Source organism: Ambystoma mexicanum, chromosome 3p (genome assembly GCF_040938575.1).
Source record: "Ambystoma mexicanum isolate Mex_15411 chromosome 3p, UKY_AmexF1_1, whole genome shotgun sequence".
Classification (NCBI taxonomy): domain Eukaryota; kingdom Metazoa; phylum Chordata; class Amphibia; order Caudata; family Ambystomatidae; genus Ambystoma; species Ambystoma mexicanum.
In genome coordinates, this window is record NC_090925.1 from 1,224,540,903 (window position 1) to 1,224,558,178 (window position 17,276).

The window sequence follows — 17,276 nt, forward strand, 5'->3', positions numbered from 1 at the left end:
CCCAGTGGACTCGAACTTGTGGCTCTTGGCCTTGTCGTGGGCCCCTATGGATGAATTGCCCTCAAAGAACTTCGAAGACCACTCCTCGGACCGGCCGGTCCTGGTGAGGCATGACCCTGCTCAGAGCACGGGGCAGAGGCCCTAGCGTTAAGCCATGCAACCAGTCTACTGTGCCTACCCCCTCATTGGTTTTCTTGGAGAACCCGAGGCATATCGCACTCCACCGCCTTATGGTCTGGATGTAGGCAGTAGAGGCATTGCAGGTGCTTGTCTTCCACAAACGTTCCGCAGCCCGCATTTGTGTCAAAAGGAGTTTGCAGGCAGAGACGTGCCTACAAAGCAAAAGGGAGAAAAGTACACAAGAAGGAGTACAAGGAGTCCTGCAGACAAGAAAGGATGGCAACACAGGCAGGGACTAGAAAGGGGCAGGGGGTACAAGTAAAACAAACATGTTAGGTTCCCTCTTGGGGTGTACGGAGAATGGGGGGAAGAGTTTCCCAAAGAACCAGGGAAACTCCAGCCTTCTGAGCAGGTTACTATTACAAGGCCCCACTCTGAATGCTCATGGAACAGAGCAACAGCAGTGGGTGTATGTGTCTGGACCCTAAGGCACGAACAAGCTAACAGTACTCACAAGACTGAGGCCTGTACGGGTCAAGCAGGAACTGAACAATGACTGCCTCCTGAAACAGGAACCAGCACACTTAACAATGGCACAAGGCACAATACTGAAACGCGACAAAGGAAGGGGCAGAGATTGCCTGCTGGAATCCCAGCAGCCAAACTCTGAACAAAGGAATGACACAAGGCACAAGTGAAGACAAGAACTGTAACAGAAATATCCAGGGGGAAAAGAAAGTGAGCAAGGTTTAGGACAGAGAACTGGAAAGAAAGAAGAAAAGCAAGAAAACTAGAATCTAAGTCCAGTGGTATGGATACTGGAAACTGTAGACTGGTAACAAGGAACAGTAGTTCTGGACTGGAAGAACAAGAGTAGGACTGCAGAGAGAAAACAAGTAAACTAACTCTGAAGTGGATTAACAAGGGCAGAACTGAAGAGTGATGACAAGGAAACTGCAGGTATGGAACAAGATAATTAATGTTAGAGAGCAAGGGGCTGTAGACAAGGGAACATAGGACTGCAAGCAGGCGAGCTGGGCTGCAGGGCAAAAGGCAGTGGTGTGAAGGTAGAATAGCAAGGCTGCAAGGCAGGGAGCATAGGGCTCTGGAACAGGAGCAGGTTCTGGAAACAACAGGACACAGCAGAAATCCAAGGATCAAGGCAACACAAGTCTGCAAGCGAGCTCAATGCAAGAGACCTGTGCTCCTGCAGGCAGCTGCTTAAATACTGAGCTGCCCTGTGCTGAAGCAGGCTAATTGGCAGCACCTGGAGCAGCACACCTGAAGGTAACTGGCCTCCTCCCTCTCTTCCTAGGAAAGTGAAAGCTGCACTGATCTCTAAAGCTTCTGGGTATTGTAGTTCTAAGACTGCTGCATGGGACTAGCCAGGGAATGGGAACTGCCACAAGGTGCATTATGGGACATGTAGTCTGTGAAATTAAATAAGAAAGTTCCAAAGTCTTGCAAAAGGAAAGTAAAGACAAATATGAATAGGTATGGTCCAGGGAGTATTATAGAGATGAATGAGTCCCAAATAGTCCACAATGGGTGCCAATTGGTGTGCCAGTGACAATTTTGTGCAGGGCTTGAAGAAGGTCCTGCCTTACTACTTTTCCTCCGTCATGGTCGGAAGGCACGAAGTAGGCCCAATGGCCTACTGGCATCTTCGACGATCTTCACCTTGAGGGGCGCCAAAATTCAACGACAACGGATCCCTGCTGTCAGCAGATGGAGAAGATGGCACACAGGCTATTCTGGAACAAAAATAGAAACTTTCTCCATCAAAAACATGAAAAAACGTAGAAGTAGCTTGCAAAGCAAACTCGAAGACTCCCAACACTGAAACATGCGGTAAAAATCTGAAGATAAACCAGCGGAGGGGCTTAGGGAGAGGACTGTCATTGGATGGGGGCCGTATGACCCAGAGTACAGTGATTGGTTTAAAAGAGAAATACAGTTTGTAAGTGAAAGAAAAAGTGTTTTTTCTTTTACCAAGGGTTCCCAGCCTGGCCACAGGGAATATTCAGGAGTATGTGAATCAATGCCAGACCCCATGCTGGAGAAGAAATAGTGTGCCATGTGCCTGTGGAGAATTGAGGAGCAAGTGACTATGCCGACAGTAGCTTGCAACTTGAAAGTTTTACCTCAGCTAAAATATTCCTTCACCTGATCTCAAGTCTTCATCTTTTGTAATATCCATACTGTTTTAGTATTGGTCATCGATTATGGGGACACAAGAGTTGGATGGCTCAGTGCCCAAAGATTACATGGTCTTATGTCGTTCCAATGGATAGTTGCAGGGATACTAGAGTAGGAACGATGCTTGGGTTAATGATAGTGTGTCACAATAGGAGGTATCCAACTCCTTCAATAGGCTGTGAGGATACGTGCACACCATGGCCAGCTCTGCGTGAGAAAGCCACATATGCTGTGCCAAGTCACTGTGGGTACAATATTAAAGAACCACTGACCAAGCCAATAGTTTAGGTGTTTCTATATGCACTGAATTGCTATTTGGCTGAGGTCAAAGGCAGGAGCGAAAGCACCAGAGGAGTAAATTGGAGAGCATGTGCCCCTCTCATGCGGTTTTCAGTGGCAGAGTGGAATGGCAGTCATGCGCACTCCCCGCCACACTATGTACATACATTTAAGAATTCATACAGAGATGCTGGACTCTGGCACTATTTTGTTGAGCCAAAATGCCTCGTATAACCAAAAAAATAAGAATAACTGAAACCCATACATAGCAACTCTATCACTTTGCGGGCTATGCCAGTAAAGCAAAAACATTAATGACACACAAGGCGCGTAGTGCATATTGCCAGAGACAAAGATTTAATGCCTTCAGGGCAGAAAACCAAAATAAAGAAGTGATGAAATCTAGATAAACATGCAGGTCAATATATACTGCCTAATGAGGTCAGAACAACGTTTAAGTTATACAAAGAAACAGGCTATGTCCTAACTCATGAAAGCGTGGACATGGAAAAAAAACATCAAGGAAAATCACTTTAATAAAGAACACATCAACAGTTATGCAAATATCACGAATGTGACTGTTGTATACCCCCATCAAATAATAGACAGAAAAGATGTAGGTACAAACTAAACACATTTTATACAATTTCCAAAATTTTAAATATAAACGCTGGTCAATGTCCAGGCTTTTAGATTAAAAGTCCTCATACAAAAAACACCAACTAGCTTCGGCGACACTTTAGAGATGTGGTCCGCCTTCCTCAGGGTTAGCATAGAGTACGAGTGGCATAATGCAGGTCCACTTTGCAATGGGTAATATGCATACAGCAGCACTTGTGAAGATACATGAGAGGTACGTGGGGCCAACTAGGGAATATGGCCCCCTCTGAGTGCTTGACAAAGAACTGCCTGCAGGACAAAATGAATGCGTGTAGTGCCCAGTCAAAATGTGAGGATATAGGTTATCCACATAGCACACCGATAGGATAGTCGATGCAGAACGCCATCTACTCAGGGCTGAAAACATCCACTATTAATAGTGATTTATATAGACCTTCATGCTGGACTTGTCCAGCTTCTAAGCACATGACCAAGGATCACACCCATGTTCCACTGCATCGTTCTCTTGCCAAGGCAAGCAAGTTGCCCACAAGCTATCCTCCCGGCCACCATTTGCTTGTTGTGCATGCTACAGAAAAGCATAATGAATGATATGGCGGTCCAGTTTTAATACCAGGACAATCATTCAAGCAGAAGTCTCAATGGCAGTGCTTCAGCAAAATATCTGTATTACGAAAATCGGATTTGTGTCCTAGGCCGTTACACCCATTGAGGATTTAGCAAGCGTGGATCCTTGCAGAATACTCTTGGAGCCTTCATTAACACCACAACTTGAACACTTTAGTGAGCATTGGGGCACCGCAGGGAGCCAGGGGGTAGAATAGGCCTTTTGCAGGCATAGGGCAGGGTGTGGCAACAGGTGTGAGGATTTAGGCGGCGAGACTAGGAGAGCCAACAGAAGGAAATGCTGCTCAGGACATGGGCCTGTACCAGATGGCAATTACTACGATCTGAGACTCCAGACTGGTGCAAGCATCCAACCAGGGTGCCAAATTAAATTCATTACACCCCGATGATATAAGTGACATGCAATGATATAAGTGACATGAAAATTAAAAGCGCTTCATCATTCACTTGAGTTTTAGGAAAGCAAACATATTAAAAGATACAGATGTCTGGGATTACGTGACTGTATGCTAGCAATTAGCTTGTTTTGCTAGGGGTCGGGGTGTTTGGGGAATGTTAGAAAACTGCATAAGCATGAGAAAAGAGCAGAAGAAGGGTGCAGGAAACCTTGAAGACCAATTAACACGATATACCAAAGAGTACAGTTATCCCTAAAGCCAAATCAGTTTACAGGATTAAAAAGAAGGCCAACAGCAGCATTGAGGGCATCCGAAAATGAGGCAGAGTCCCAACAGGGTCTGGGCGTGGATCCAAGCATAACATCCAGTATGTGAACTGGTAACAGTGTAACAATTTAGCATGCTAGCACTTTGGGATGTGCACAGAATGGTTAGTTTGTGCAGCAGGGAATATTTCCCAATACCAGCTCCATGCAGAGCAGGTAGGTGTACTTCAGTATAAGGCAGCGCTCAGGGTTCAGAGCACAGTGTACACTAGAAACCACAGCACGTTACTCGAGTGACTGGCCTGGACAAGGCCATACAAGCATCATCAGTGGGCCCCGCAGATGGAGCGCATCCTAGTGCTCCACTGCTGGCAGCTTTACTGGAAAGGACAGGTTGCCTAGAACTCCATGGATAGGCAAGGGAGGAGGCAGGGTAATATTTTACTCATCTTCAGTGCGTTTGGAACAAAGGCCAGCATCCTTTGGAATGGAGCACCCTTTGGAATGGTGTTTCTACCCAAGCCAATGATGCCATGGAACAAAACGTGTACCGCTAGGTACACGTGGTGATGAGGACAGTGGATACCTTAGAAGAAGGAAAAATACAAACAAAAAAAAACACCCTAACAATTTACACACAAAAAATGCACAATCTAATCACAGCACCTAAACAAACATCTGTACTGAAAAATGGAAGCTGGCAGTTGCAGAGGTCAGGCGTGTGCCACGAGCTGTGAAATTAATTCCTTTTCTTCTTTATATGCTTTGCAAGAACTGGTGTTTTCTGGTACTATAGGTGAGGGGGATTGTAGGACTGGGCCATACATAAAGTGTTACAGGTGGGAGGGTGGGGGAACGTAGGAAAGGGGAATGAGCTCCTCTTTCAAATGGTTGTTCCATCTTAACAATAAAACATTGGGAGCACAAAAAAGTAAAAACAATTGGTTTTAAAAATTGCACAAACAGGACAACCGTACTAGGCTATAGCCACTTGAACAAACCAAATATTGCTGTATCTGCGACGGAAAGTTAGGCCAGGGATACAAATGTAAAGTTGCATCTTCTAGCCTGGCATAAAAAGTCAGTTGCCCTCCCAATTCTCAACATGCACGCAGCACAGCAGGGGGTGCAGAATCATCGGAAGCCTGATCCGGCGTCTCCCCTTCTCAGGCTGAATCAAACGGCATGAATGTTATGGAGAATTCTCTGTTAAGGCTAATTTCCCAAACCTAGTGAGTCCCCCAGCAGCTTTGTAGGATTTTTGGGGTTTATTTTCTTTCTCCTGCTAAGAGTGAGACTCTTTTTCTCCCACTCTTGGGCAGGATTTAAGAATGTCCTTTGACTGAATGCGTTTTATGGGCTATGGGGTCTTTTACTCCATAGGGCTTCATGTGTTTTTGGTATGTGTGTTACACAGCACCCTCAGTGCAGTAACACAGGGGTGTCATAGTGACCCCCAAACATAGACTCCATACCCTGAGACGGACTACTGCCTCCCAGGACATGTAAAGTCACCACTGGCTTTACTAGTCCCAAATTGTGAACAGAACCAGTACAAACCATCATATTGTGGAAGTACTAGTAGGGGTAATTCGATTGCCCCTGGGACTGTTTTCCAAGGGGGCACTGTCCAGTCCCCCACTTGTCGAGTTTCTGGCTGGTGGGAGTGGATACCACGCAAAATATTCCACCAGAATATTTCTTATGGGATTTTCCCATGGATTTTAAACGCACCACTTTTTGGTGCAATGTTAAAGATACCGCCGAGTTATTTATTTAATATTAATTCCCCGGTTGGGTCTTTTTGCCAGGACTCGGTTTTAAAATGGCGTTTGTGTTCGCCTCTGAAACTCTAACCCAAGTCGAGCCCTTTGTTCCACTTTTTGGCGGGCTTCTGCACAGAAGCCCTCCAAATGGTGCCACTCTGTCTGGGGTCTACAGGATGTGTGGGAGGGGGATTAGGCACCCTGGACTGAGTTGCCTCGGTAACTCAAGTCGCACTCTTGTGTGATTGGCCCTTAGCATGTTCGAGTGACAGCTAGGCTGTTGAATGGGCGTTTTGCTGCATAAAAGCAGGGCTTTGGGGACTGGAACTTCAGAAGTCGCCACAGGACCTAAAGAATCCAAAGAGGGGAGAAGCTGAGCCATCTACAACGACGACACCACCGGTGGAGCCCTGCTGTAAAGAACTCACCACTTCCCCAACGACAGAGGAGATCTTCTTCCAGGAGAGTCTTCTTCTCTTTGAGCTGGTGGGACCAACCAGTTCGCCTTTTTCGCCTTCCAGGACGTCTTGTGGTCGAATCGCCCGTGCCAAGCACCCCGGCGTCCGGATAGCCACGCTTCACCACTGACCGCGAATAAAAGGGTCGCACCTTTTAATCGGGAACTCCATGGCTGGTTTCATCCCTGGCAGTGCACAGACTTCCAGCTTTCTTCCTCGTCAAGATCATCTCTTCCTCTGGTCGAAGCCACGACTTGCAACCGCTGCCAGGAACAACTGCCTCCGCTGGAACGTTCTCACCATTTAAGGTTCTGTGTCCCGCCTGACCTCCCTTGCAACGGACTGTCCAAGGTGTTCTGTAAATCCTTGACTCTCCAACTGGGTTGGCCTCCAAACCTTCTAACTTTATCTTTCTGAACTGATCCAACCGCTTGACATTTTCTGCAAAGACTTTGAGTGCATTTCCACTGTGTGATCTTGGGCACATTCAGCCTTGCTCTCTCTAAGAGTGGGACTGGCCTATGAACTTTGGCTCTACAGTAGACCCTGCCTCTCCTGCCTTGCCGGGGGTTCTTTAAAGTGTTGGTACTGTGTTATTTCCATGCTCTGCCTTTTCTCTCCCTTTTTAACAATTGGAGTGCCATCTAAGGTTACGCGCTCACTGTTTTATTAATAAATGGTGTGTTAACCTAGACTTGTTGAATAATTAACTAGGGAGGTGTATATACTTATAGTGACTGTGTTGGAACTTGCTTGATATTAGTGCCAATGTATTTCCATAAAGTGTGTTAAATAATTATATACTTTTCATACCAAAGCTCTGGTCAGTGTTTGCTTGTTCTACTGTATGTATGGCCCTATTGTGTATGCTCTGTATACTGCCCAACTCTTCTTGAGAGAAGTCTGACTGCTCAGCCACAGCTACCAGATAAATCTGGGTGGTGCAGACTGCTACCAATTGGGTTTACTGCTGCTCCTGTAGTTTAATCTTTTTGCAGTGTTCCCCAAGGGAGCTGCACAGGATTCTGCCTAACAATGAAAGCAATATAAACCACAATTTCCTCCTCCTACTCTGCACGTTTCTACCTATTTACACTTCTGGAATTGCTGAACAAACTTCTTCTCAAGAATCACAACCCCGTTTGAATGGAACGCAGCTTGCGGACCCCGCTGGGTCACCATGCAGGTCGTGTTCTCGCCAGCAGCTTCACTCGTTCCCTCCTTTGCTCTCTGCCCCTCGGTGAGAACTGCTCTGTGGCCGCTGTTGCCGGACTCTTTGGCAGTGCGCCGCCCATATCTCCCGCGGCCTTGGCCCGCCTCCCTCTTAGCTTGCTCCCTCGGTGGGGACCGCTGACATGACACAGGCACGGCCACTGGTCTGAACTATGGGGCTGCGCCCCTGCTCCACATGCTGGATTCCCCTTTGTCATACATAGCCACCGATCTGCGCTGCTGGACTACAGCCGTTTCCCTGCCATCCAGAGACCACTCATCTCCCTCATTTACGGACCTTGTTTCCCTGACTCCCTGGCAAGAACTTCCTCTACAACCACTTCCTCCTGGCTGATCGTTGACACTGACTTATCGGAGACTTCCTCTACCTAAGCTACTCCACACCTTCGCCTTAACTGAGGTTTCCTCAGCGGATGCCCTCAACACTACAGCGTCCTCCATTCCCTCCTGAGAGGAGCCCTTGTGTCGAGGTCCGATCCCCAGCTGCTGTCTGCTCCCGCCCCCCTCGCCTCCTCAACGAGAATCTCTCAAGTTAGTGCCCCCCTCCCTGCAACTTCGCTCCATTGCCTCCCGACCAGTGGACTGCTACCAGGTTCCTTCTGCCAACGCAACCTTTGTCTGTGTGGACTGTGGCCCCTTCAATCAACACCTTCGACTCTCTGGCCACGCTCTCCTGCATTCCTGGCTACTCCCATCTCATTGGGTCGCTCTCCTGCACAACAGCTCACACTCAATGCACCTGTATGATCAAATAATTGCTGTAACCGCTCTTGCTTGCCTGCCTAAATTGCCCCAATTCTCAAACAAAAACCTTCTTGCTCATCAATCATTGTCGCCAGTGTTGTATGCTAGCTACCACCACCTTCTCACTTCACCCACAGCCTGCTTACCCCACTCCCCTTGATCCTACATAACTGCTAAGCTCCCACCCACTGACTGCACAGATCCATAATCACCCGATCATCACTCCCCCTCTGGCCACCAACTTTATGATTTAACTCCTGGTGCCATCTCCCTTCACCCACCGCACCTTGTGTCATTACACATCTTGAGACCTCCTACCAAGAGATTAAACAGCCATTTCCACCTGCTAGCACGTACAACTTGCTTGACCTTTCCCACTTGCCACTGGCAACCCCCCTACAGTCACAGAGAGTACGGTAGCTCCCATTTACGACTTATCTACCCACAACCACGCCACTCCACTCCACTCCACTCCAACTGTGCTCTCAGGCATGCGTAATACCGGCTACCAGCCTCACCCTTTTTGCCCCTCCATTCCCCGCTGTACTACCTTGCCCTCCCCCAAATCTCTCTGCCTTATCATCATGACTATCTCTACTCTCAACTATTCCTCACCCCACCACCCCCACTCCAACCAGTGCCTTAACCCCTCAATTAGATACCACAATGTCATCTATCCCCAAATATCTAAAAACTTCTAACATCATCAACGTCGCCTTATGGAATGCGAGATCACTAACAAAACTGCTGCTCTCCTGGACTTGTTCTTACGTCTGAACCTTCACCAGAAACTTGTCCCCCCCTCCACAATACTTCTGTTCCTGCATCTCTCACTTCCTCCTCCTCTTCCTTCACCCATGTATCCCAACCCACAGGCCGTGGAGGTAGCATTGGTCTTCTTTTCCAACCCAAGTGCCTCTCAACTCCCTGTTCCTCTCCTCTTCCAGTCTTCCCTTCCTTTGAATACATGTATAAAATCTTCAACTCTCTGCATGCCATTTCTTTTCTCATTATTTACCGTCCACCTGGCCCTCTCCGATTCTTCTACTAGGATATTGACCACCTCCTAAGCCTCATCTCCCCCAGTTCCACACCTCTAATCGTTCCTGGCGACTTTAACCTCCATCTCTCTGCCAATCCCCCTACTTCTTCTTTCCTTTCTATACTTGACTTCTACCTTCTTATCCCTCTCCTCTTCCCACCCACGCACTTCTCTGGCTCCATTCTCGACCTTATCTTTATCTCATTTCAAGGCCTCAGCTATATCCACCCTTCCCAACTATCTATCTGACCACTCTACTCTGTCTCCCTCACTCCCCCTTCCTCTTCTCCTCCCCCGCGCCCCCTGCCTCTTTCTCCCGGCACGACATGCGTAACTTCAATCCCTCTCTTTTCTACACCTCCTGTTCCTCTTCCCTCCCCCTTTCTCTCACTTCTCCTTTCTCTGCAAATGAGGCTTTGCCCGCCTTATCCTCTTCCCCCACTTCCAGTCTCAACCAGCTACACCCTCTCACCTCCTTCCACCCTTCTTGCAAACCTGCCCAACAGTGGCTTTCTCTGCACCCTTCCTCCATGCGCCGCCTCCTCAGACGCCTTGAACGACGGTGGCTTAAACACTGCTCCCCAACCAACCAATCCACCTACTTCTACCACACCCTCTACGATAACTGCCTCAACTTTGCCAAACGAGCTTACTTCTCACCCTCGCTGAATCTTCCAAACCCTGACCCGCCTTCTCTCCCCTCCCTTGATCATTCTATTGCCTCTATTCCCTCTCCTCTCTCCGCCACTGATCTTGCAAATTTCTTTTCCTCCAAGGTCCATACTCGACAAGACATTTCCCGCTCCCCTTCTTACTCCCCCCAACCTCCTCCCACTTCTCCATCCACTACCATGTCCTCCTTCACTCCTGTCATTCAATCTGAGGTTTCACTCCTCCAGTCTAAAACTCACCCAACCGCCGCTCCTTCTGACCCCCTTCCTACCTCTCTCATTCCCAAAATGTACCCCCTCCTTATACCTTACCTCCTTCTTTAACATTTGTCTGGCTACCTCTACCTTCCCCATCAACCTTCAAGCATGCAGCCATCATCCCAATCCTGAAAAAGCACTCAGCCAACCCCCATCTGGCTTCCAACTTTAACCCCATCTCTCCCCTACACTTCCTGTCAAAACTCCTTGAACGCCTTGTCTATTCACAACTCTCCACTGTCGCCTCTAACCTCTTTCTCCTCCCCCCTATCAATCTGGGTTTCGGCGAACCACTCCACTGAAACCGCTCTCACCTCTGTTCTCAACTCCCTTCTCTCCGCTCGCTACTCTAAACATTCATCGATTCTTATTCTTCTTGACCTCTCAGCAGCCTTTGGCACTGTAGATCACCCCCTACTTCTAGACACTCTCTCTTTTCCTTTGGCCTCAAAGACTCCATCCTTAACTGGTACACCTCCTATCTATCCAACCATACCTTTTTAGTCTACTGAGGTGGCAGCACTACCCCACCTACCCACTAAACTACGGTGTCCAAGGATCCGTGCTCGGCCCTTTTCTCTTCTCACTCTACACCTCTCTTCTAGCTCCAATCATCTTGTCCTTTGGTGTCTCTCACCACTTCTACGCCGATGATACCCAGCTTTTCCCCTCCTTCTCTTCCTTTATCCATGACATTCATCTCAAGCTCTCTTCCTGCCTCTCTGCTATTAAATCCTGGATGTCCTCACACTTTCTTTCCCTAAATACTGACAAAACCGAAGTCTTATTCTTTCCCACTAATACCCTCCATCCCCCATCCCCACCTCCCTCCATCCATCCATCCATCCTCTTTCCTCCTTCCCAGCTCCCAATCTCCCCCCATGCCCGCAATCTTGGCCTACACTTCGACTCTAACCTCTCCTTCACTCACATCTCTTACCTCCTGTGCCTGTCGTTTCCATCTCTATAACATTTGCAAAATCCGACCCTTCCTTACCTTTCACGCCACTAAACTCCTAATTTCCTCTTTAATCTTCTCTAGACTTTTCTATTGCTCTGCTCTCCTTTTCGGTCTCCCTTCCTCACATCTAACCCCCCCTTAAATTTATCTCCCACTTTGCCATCCATTCCCTCTGCCTTCTCTCTCTTCACGATTCCATCTCCTCTTCTCTCATCTCACTGGGCTGGCTCTCCTTTCATTCCCAACTCAACCTCTGTCTGGTCTTTAAATCTCTCTATGGTCTTGCTCCATCCTACCTTTCCTCCCTCCCCCTCTCGCCCACTTTGCTCTTCTGATCATTTCCTACTCACTGTTCCCCCTGCACCCTGTTCTCCATCCCGCTTCCGTTCCTTCCAACTTCTTGCTCCTTTTCACTGGAACCGTCTCCCTCTCCCTATCCGCTCCACCACCTCTTACTACTCCTTCCGCACTTCTTTAAAATCCTGCATTCTTCAATCACCAAACTGACACCTCTCTACTGCTCTCTCAAAACTGTCCTGTACTATACTATAAAAGTTCACTCATATCTCACAGTAAATTGTTCTGTATATTGTTATCGGTTATTTGAGTCATGACTCATATTGCTTGTAATGTATTCACTGTTGCTTCTGTAAAGCGCTTTGGCTTAAAACACTATATAAAATGTATAAAATACACCATTTCCTACTCGCCAAGAATAAATTACCATTCCCAATAGCTAGCGCATGTTTTGAAGCCCGGCTGAGTGGTACGAATAAACATTCAAGGAACACCTCCAGCTTTAAAAATTATTATACTACCCAAAGTACTGAATATGTTTCATAACATACTGATGTGGCCAGGTCAAGCGTTCTTACTGGAACTCAGACTGTACACCTCTTTGGTCAAGTGGTCAGGCACGTATGAAGAGGGCTCACTTGGCCCGACCGTACGAAAGCGGGGACCCAAATGCCCCCGATTTGGAATAGTATTACTTGCGGCACAAGCACACTATGCAACCAACTGGGTAATGGACGATTGGAAAGGACACAGGCTCACTCCACTTTGGCTGCTGTCGCTGCTTGCGAGCAGACCATATCGGCATGCCCATCCACTAGACCCAATGGGTGCAACCTGAAACGCGTGGGGGAATTCAAATGTGAATATTGCACACCCGTATGATAGATATGGGTATGGGATTGTTATTGGCCAAAAGAGCGATTCTACTGAAATGGACTTGGAAGGAACCATCCACATGGGGGCATGGTTACAGGATGTTATATGGGCATATGATAATGAAGAACTGTACATCACTCTGCTACCAAGCATTAGCCGCTAAAAATACATTTGGTCGGAATTTTGAATATACTTGTGCTGCCGTAAAATAGGTTTGTATTAAGGATTGTACTTTCAATTACTTGACATTTTATACATGTCCAACTGATACATGTTCTGACTAAATCTGGTGTTGTAATATTGCTTAAACACCACTGACTATTGAATTGGATTTACTCCACCAAGTGCTTCAAAAATAAAGAAATGTAAAAAAATACCTCCAGTTCTTTAATTTTCTCATCTGCTACTTTTTGTTTATCTTTTAGTTGACTGTGGATTCCTTCCTTAGACTGAAGGATGAACCTGAAGGAAAACAAAAACAGATAGCATGTAGAACAAGACTGCTACATGGTCAACTTTATATACACACACACACACACACACAACACATGCCCCCCCCCAGATTTAACACAAGAAAGGCAGCTTTTCCATCACTATGCAGAACACAAAGTATTTATTGGCCTGGATAAAGTCACCCGTAAAACATGGGATCATGCCATGGATACAGAAAAATGAACAGTAAGGAAATTATGGAGACTAGCAAGAAGTAGTGCTGGGCAACGTTCATTGCAGAACATTCACCACAAAACATTTTCAGTGCAGAATTTACATGCCAAAAAGCTCACCTACAACATAGAATAAAAAAATAAAAGAGGGAAAAGTACAAATAGTACATTTTGGAAGAGGATTGTTTCATTGTGGGGTTCCCCTTCACATTTTGCTGCTGCTCTTAGTTTGAAAATGCAAAAAGAAACATTAATAAAAAAAAATAAAAAAAGAAAAGGCAGGAACCCCGGGAACTATACCAGCCTTACCATAAAGGGAAGCAGGCTATCCATGTCAACGCACCATCTTCTGGTGGACACAACCTGGCTGGCACACACGAAAAAGTGTTGGTGTGGATCCCGGCACCTCACCTCAGTCCCCTTTGAACACATCGGACGCTTAGATACCTGGATACTCTTAGCACATATTAGCCCCTGGCATACAAGCAGTGGAAGGTGGGTGGGACATATTGAGGCAAGGGGACTATGGATTAGGAGTACTCTAGTCACTATGAGTAACTTTAATTACTCATTTGTCCCGTTCCCTTTCCTCCATCCTTGTGGGTGATTCCCCCAAATAAGAACATAGGGTGGATCTGCGACAACCTGCCTCATATTTGAGAAGAAGCAAAAAGGTTATTCAGAACCGCCTGACAAAACTCTGCATCGCGCCTGGAGCTGATGTACGGAGAGTAGTGCCTACAGAAGGCTGACGGAGTGGCCCCAAGTACCCACCTTGCTGATGACATCCCAAGAAGCATGTCACTAAAACGCGATGGCCGTGGCCTTGGCTCTGCCGGCATGGGCATGAATTCCCTCAGGAACAGCTTTACCCATGGCTGTGTACACCTCCGAAATAGCCGAAACCATCCAATGGAAGCCTGAGAGCCGGGGGATGAGCCCCCAAAAGTCACAAACAATGCCTCAGACTTCCTTAAGAATTTAGTTGGAGAGAAAACGTGAGAACCCTCTTGAGGTCCAAGGAATGTAGGGCCCTTTCTGCCTCAGACAACACCGGCAGGCAGATCTCTGGATTTGGATGGAACGGAGAGACCAACTTGGGCAAGAGGTTTGGGTAAGTACGCAAGATCACCTTGTCGCTGATAATTGTGATGAAGGACTTGCACAAAGGCAACGCCTGCAGCTCACTAAACCTGCTCGCAGAGGTGGGAGCCACCAACAAAACAGTTTTTAGCATCACCAAGCAGATATTCAAAGATGCCATCGGCTCAAAAGGCTTGCATTGCAAAGCTGCAAGATCTACACTGAGGTCCCAGACAGGATGAGGCCTATGCACCGGACGAAAAAGCCTAGACAACCCCTTAAGGTGGGCCTTCACCACCGGGTTGGCTGCCGAAAACACATGCTCAGGGGAATTCTTGTAAGCCCCAATGTCCATCAAATACGTACAGCAGGTATTCACCGGAACTCCAGAGCGAGCCAAGTGTGCTTAAAAGGCAAGTACTTCGTCCAGAGGACAGGTGCCAGGGTCCAGACCTTTGTCGCGAGCCCAATGACAGAACCTATTCCATTGCTCTTATATTGGGGCAGAGTCGATGGCCTCCTGGCCTGCTGAATGATGTCCCGGTTGTCATCTGAAAATGGAGTACACTGAAGCCTCAGTTGATCAGGAACCAGGTGCCAGGGCCAGTTTGGCCAGGTCTGGAAGTTCCACTACCCCGCCCTGCTGCGTCAGGAAACCCCTGCTGGGGAATTCAAAGATGGAAAGGGCCCCGGAAGCACAACTGCAGCATATCCAAAAACCAGGGTCTCTAAAGCCAGTGGGGGGGGGGGCAACCAGGATGAGGCGGCAGCCCACATATGCCCAGAGCTTGCAGGGGGTCCATTGGAGTAAAGGGGTGGTCGGGAACACTTAACACATGCGGCCGTGCCAACAGATTTGTAAGGCATCTTCCAGTGACCCACGAGCCAGAACAGCCCATTAGGCAAACCGGGGGCACTTGGCATTCAGGGGAGCGGTGAACCAGGTCTGCGAACCCCCAACGTTGGAACAGGGGTAACAAGGAGTCGTCATGCAACTCCCACACGTAGGTGTTGAACACCAAGCTGATTTGCTTCTGCATTGCTGTCCCCTATTGAGCAGATTGTTATGTAGGAGGGCTTCCGTCCTGAACCATGCTCCATGAATCGCATAGCCCTCCAGAGTAGCCTCCCAGCACGAAAGAGGTGTCGATCACCACCAGGGTAGGCTCTGTTTGGGTAAAGGGGGCTCCCACTGAAACATTGTCCTCCATCAGCTAAGATCGGGCAGAAGGAGCATCGGTATAGGCATCCTGTCCGTCTGAGACTGTCTCCTGATCCCAATTGACCACCAGGTAGAGCTGGATGCTCCTCAGTTTGAGGCTGGTGTGCTGTACAGTGAGCACATAGGAGGCCATCAGGCCAAGAATGTGCTGGAACCACCATGCTGAGGTGGTCGTGTGCCAGAAAGTGCCCCAAAGCCTTGCTGAGGGACATAAGCATCTCAGGCGTGGGGAACACCCGCTGAATGGTAGTGTTCAAACACTCCCCTAGGAAGACCAGGTCCTGCGACGGGCATAACCGATTTCCTCTGGTTGAGGGGATAACCCCAGCTGATTAACGGCATTTGACAGTCTCTGACAGGAGTGCGACACCCCCTCTATCTTACACAACCACTTCCCTTTAAAACTGGGACGAGGAAGATGCGACTAGGTGTGTACACACCCACTCATTCACACCACTTTGGTACAGAGACGAGGAAGAGGACTACAGAGGAATGCCACTGCAAAAGACAGGCATGTCTCGCAAATAGGATTAATTGTGGTCAGGCAATTTGAAAACAAGGACTTGCACCTGCAGCCAATTAAGATGCCACAGGTGCATAAAAGATAGGATCACTGGCAGAAGAGGAGAAACCTGCCTGCAGGACAGGACTCGGCGGACGGAGGAGCAGGCTAGAGAGTGGTCGGCGCGAAGGACACTGTGGGCTGCTGAAGGATGAAAGTGACGCTGGGGCCCAAGCATGCAGTGAGGGTCGAGACACCTATGAGCCTTTGCCTTCTGCCCAGAGTCGGAGCTTTGGGCCACTGAAGGCTCCCGAGCACTACAGGTCGCTGGTGGTGTTCGTGGGGGAAGAGCAGAGCTACCTACAAAAAGCAGCAAGGTTTGAAGTTGGCGGGCGCTGCTTGCTGGGCTCCTGGAAAGCATACACGGGGCAAAAAGGAAGTCAGCAAAAAGATGCCCTGAGGTGCCGCATACCGTTGAGTGGAATAATGGTAACACTCATACCGGGGCGCTCCTGGGGCTGCAAACAGGCACATGGTAATGCCAAATGAACTGAGACCTGTGACAATTGGCCTTGGAACCCAAAGTGAGGTGTTTTGAATACCGAGCAAGCTGCAAGTTATGGGTGCATTTAAAAAGGTGAAACAAGTAATACTGAATACCGAACTAAAGGAAAGTTATGATGAATATATGAGCCAAGTGATGAGCACTTAAAAGCAAGTGATGAACATTTATGAACAAAATGAAAAGCAACTAATGAGCTCTTATGTATACTGTGAAAGCAAAGTGGTGGAAAAGGGTGAAAACCACAGAGTGAGTTGTATGGAAAGCACTTTGTCGCAAAGTCAAGAGAATGCTGAGGACCAGAATTGAATGTTAACCCATGACACAGGTGCAGCGAGAAAACCTGTGGTAACAAGAAAACCCAGAGAATACAGAAGTATAGCAGAGTGCCAAGAAAGATTATTTATTTTTATTTTTTGTTAGCAC

The 17,276-nt window shown here is 47.9% G+C and overlaps 1 protein-coding gene across 1 annotated transcript in view; it reads right to left on the reverse strand.

The window, feature by feature from the left end:
* PFDN1 (prefoldin subunit 1) overlaps nucleotides 1-17,276 on the reverse strand; it is a 243,689-nt gene that overhangs the window by 65,219 nt on the left and 161,194 nt on the right. The window contains exon 3 of the mRNA XM_069652679.1: nucleotides 13,194-13,278. Within this exon, the coding sequence (XP_069508780.1) occupies nucleotides 13,194-13,278 (85 nt within the window). The remainder of the gene's footprint in view (nucleotides 1-13,193; nucleotides 13,279-17,276) is intronic.